Source organism: Dipodomys ordii, unplaced genomic scaffold (assembly GCF_000151885.1).
Source record: "Dipodomys ordii isolate 6190 unplaced genomic scaffold, Dord_2.0 Scaffold29, whole genome shotgun sequence".
Taxonomy (NCBI): domain Eukaryota; kingdom Metazoa; phylum Chordata; class Mammalia; order Rodentia; family Heteromyidae; genus Dipodomys; species Dipodomys ordii.
In genome coordinates this window covers 616,512-620,790 of record NW_012267245.1, presented here as the reverse complement: position 1 = coordinate 620,790, position 4,279 = coordinate 616,512, and the positions used below count along the sequence as shown (strand labels likewise).

General features: G+C 40.0%; 1 protein-coding gene across 1 annotated transcript in view; it reads right to left on the bottom strand.

Annotated features, from left to right (window-relative positions):
• Nucleotides 1-2,539, bottom strand: part of LOC105985418 (zinc finger protein 260-like) — a 5,418-nt gene extending 2,879 nt beyond the window's left edge. Inside the window, exon 1 of the mRNA XM_013015963.1 lies at nt 2,422-2,539. Coding sequence (XP_012871417.1) covers nt 2,422-2,539 — 118 coding nt within the window. The remainder of the gene's footprint in view (nt 1-2,421) is intronic.
• Nucleotides 2,540-4,279: the final 1,740 nt, after the last annotated feature.

Below are 4,279 nucleotides of genomic sequence, written 5' to 3'. Positions count from 1 at the left end.
AGGTAAGACATGGAACCAACCAAGATGCCCCTCAGTAGATGAATGGATCAAGAAAATGTGGTATGCATACACAATGGAATTCTATGCCTCCATCAGAAAGAATTCCATTGTCATATTTGTTAGGAAATGGAAAGGCTTGGAAAAAATTATATTAAGTGAAGTTAGCCAGGCCCAAAGAAACATAGGTCCCATGGTTTCCCTTATTTTCATAACTAGTATATGTCTGAGTCAAGCAGAAAACTTCAGATAAATTATTGTTAGAGAAATGAATCCTAAGATATGTATTCAAATGTTTTGTTCTTCCTGCGATTGTTTCTAACAGATTAATAAGATTATTTCTTTGTTGCTTTGTTTGTCCCTCTTCCACCATATAACCCCAGCTTTCCCTGTATTTGATGTAGGTATAATTTTTGGTGGGGAAGGGGAAAAACACATCGTTTAAATAGGGTTACAGTTGGACCCATTGCAACAATGAGATGGGCAAGTCATGTTGAACATGAACTTTACCACTTTGGTGCCGGGGGCAGGGGGAGGGTGAGCATGGAGAATTGTGTGAGAGGAGGGGGTGGGAGGGTAGGAAGGGGAAACAAAGGAAGAGGTTACAATGCTTGATAAGAAATGTACTCTTTATCTTGCCCATGTAATTGTAACCCTCTGTTCAGTATTTTCACAATTAAAACAAACAAATTCCTTCAGATGTAGGCTCATGAGTAATATTGCTGGATCCTATGAAACTCTTACTTTTACCTTTTTAAGAGACATCTATGCCATTTTCCTTGCTCCTACTGGTACACTAATATAAACTCATACAAACATCCTCACTAGCAGTTACTGCTTTATGTGTACTTGCTGATTTCCAATCTGATGGAAATGAGATGAAACTTTATGTCATTTCAATTTGTATTTCTGTTCTGTCCTGGGATGCTAAACTTTGCTTCATCTACAAATGTTCTCAGTTGTACATCTTGGGAGTTAATTTCATTCATTTGTCCTGGCAGTTCATTTATGTATTTATTAATTGGATTACTGGTTCTTCGGGAGTTTAGTTATTTGAGCTCTCTCTCTGTATCTTGGTCATTAGTCTGTTTTCAGATATATTGCTGGGAAATATGTTTTCCCATGCTGCAGTCTATTATGCAGTATTTTAATTCTACTTATCAAAATCTGTGATGTTTTGAGTGTGAGGCTCCATGGTAGACTGCTTGCCAAGCATGCATGAAAATCATGGTTTTATCCTCCATACCACATAAACAGAGAAAACTGGAAATGGCACTGTGGCTCAAGTGGTAGAATGGTAGTCTTGAGCAAAAGCAGTTCATGGTTGGTGCCATGGCCCTGAGTTCAAACCCCAGGACTGGCTGCATGTTCCAAGTAGCACGAGTGGAGTTTGAGATGATGCAGAGAAACACAGTCAGAGGAGCCTATTGTAGCAGAGCAGGGCCTCTGGAGAATCCTGAAGGCTCAGGAGAGGACTCTGGAAAAGGAAGTGGCAAGGCATGAGGCCTGCAAAGAGGCCCATGTGCAGTGGAGAGGCCTGCAGAGAAGGAGGAAGGAAGCAAAAGGAAAAGCCTTCCCCTTTGGAGCTTGGGAGATTTGAAACCTGACTAATAGGAGGTTTGCAATTCAACTAGTAATGGTCAGGGCTGCCCATTGGAGGCTTGGAGTTTGAGGCTGCTCTTGGTTCTGAGTAGCCAGTGACACAAGGCAGTCACAGGTCCCCTTTCTGGTGTAAGTAGTGTAAATAAAGTTCCTTTGTCACTTTTAAGGGTGTCTTGATGGATTGTCATAACATTCCCTTCCTCATCCCCTTTCTCAAAACAATATGAAGACATTCCATTTTTATATCTGCACAAACATACCTAAGGTTTTTTTAGATTATATGCCTTCCTTATCTTCCCTGCTCCTACTGGTACTCATATCCTCAACAGAATCTGTTTTATGTTCCTGTTACTTGTTTTTTCTTTTTAATTTTTACCATAAAGGTGATGTACAGAGTAGTCATAGTTCCATAGTTATGCATTGAGTGTATTTTTTTTAACGGTGCTATTATTAGTTTTTGTATTTTTGTCAGTTGTGGAACTTGGTTTCACCTAGGGATTTCAAAATACATATATTTACTTTAATCTGATGACCTTATTCCAGGGTCCTCTTTTAATTGTCCATTTGTATTATTCAACTATTTTCAGTCAGTTCCTGTATTCAGTCCTCATAGTTCATATCTTCTATATCAGTATTATTAAGTGTTTCTTAATCGTATTCTCTCTAGTACTTCTCCTTAGAATCCCCAAATAGACCACATATTGTAGTAGGAAGACAACTACTCAGGCAGGCAAGCCCACCTAGCTGTCCAGAGTGACAGAGCCCACCGCAACAAAGTTGTTCACAAAGAAGCAACTTTATTGAGAAGGTTACTACACTGACCGGTCAGGGCCACAGCACAGGCTGGGGAGCTGATACTGCGACCCCTAGCAGCCTCCATTCTTTGGTTGTTAAAGGCAAAATCCATGAGGTCTAACTTGGTAATGTGTAGGTGACCCATGGGTCACAAAGGATTGTACAGTCATAGCAGACCACACACAGGTGGCCAATAGGCCGAGTTTACTGTAAGCATGTGCAAAAGCAAAGATTTACCATAAGCAGAGTGGTGTCACCAGTTGGAGTCGGATTATAATCTCTCTGTTTTATGGGTCAGTCTTTAACAAAAGGGGGAGTTAGGTTGTTAAGGGGAGGGGGCCAGATGCATTTTGTTTCATTCTGGGAACTAGGCCCATCAAGTCTAAATTACCTAAAACAAAAGCAAAGGTCAAAATTGAATCATACCAACTGGGGCTCATCTTAGGGTCCATTTCCATATACAATTTTTGTTTAAGGATGTGATTATACACATATGTACACACAGGTATGCATATGTATATCTCTTAGGACCCCATTCCATTCCATTATATAAGACAAAAAAACAACATTTGCCTGTATTACCCTAATTTAGTTCAAATAACAAGTCACTATACAGTTACATCCTTTTACCAGTGAATGCCATATTATGTCGTTTGTAGCTGAATAAAGGTCCCTTGATTATGCATGCATCATTTTCTTTTTGTTTATCTTGAAGGAGTTGTAGGTTGCTGTTCACCCAGAGAAACCTAGGAATACAAATCTGGTAGGCAGAAAGTGGACTACACCATGTGGGCATACACAAAGTGGATTGAAATATCAAATGCTTATATACAGCATACAGGCAGGAAAGTAAATCTTCTGTCAGGGGGAAGAAAGTCAATCTTAAACAGTTTAAGGGGAATACAGATGATGAGAATTAACTGTAAGTCAGTTAGCAGGAAGAATTAATCCCTGACAACAAAGGTGAGGTAGTTGTAGTGATGAAAGATTACTGAGTAAGCAAGGCACAGGTCAGCTACCTGAGACACACAAAGGGAGTCTGGAGGCCTTGTTCTATGGGATGAATAAGAGGGGACAAGAATGGCATGTCCTGCAAACCTTCGTTTGAGACGTGTGCTTGGGCGTGGGACTTTGGCCCTGAGGTGGAAAGGTGTTTCCCTTTTCATTGTCCAAGGGAATGCATGCCCACATATTGCATCCTCATGGCACACAGGACCTTAGATGGGGTCACAGGCGTCCATGCTTTCAAGAGTTGTACAAAGGACTTTCTCTTTATCCAAGCAATTATAAATATAATATGTCTTGATCAACGTCACTCAGTTCAGCATTCTCACTCATCCTTCCCCTACCTATCCTTCCTCTTTTCTTAATTTTGTAAGGTATACATCGGATTCCAGACTGCATTTTCCTCTTGTTCTCTTGTCTTTCCCCTTAACCCCACCTCATGCTTTTCAAGTACCCACTTCCTGGTAAAAATTTTGTAAATCTAATTCCCACCACCTTTTGAACCCCCTCTACTTAATTTTTGTCTGTTAGTCCTTCTGCCTACTGAGATGAGAAGTATCTTAATGCCCTAATACCAAGATGGAAGTTGAGTTGTAGTTCTTAGCATTACAATGACTGATGCAAGCTGAGATATCCTAATCCGTAAATGTGTAACTCTTTAAACTGTGGGATAGAGGTCAGGCACATTTTCCTGAATTCAAGAAAGAAGAATCCATTCATTCAATCATGGAACAAACATACCACTGATTGCTTGGGATTTCATGAAATATTCTAGAGTTCTCAACAATTTCCACATTCTTTAACATCTTCACAGACTACCCTGTCTTTAGCTGACTGTGTAGATTACAGTTTACTGAGGCAAGTTGAATGTTATTGTAAC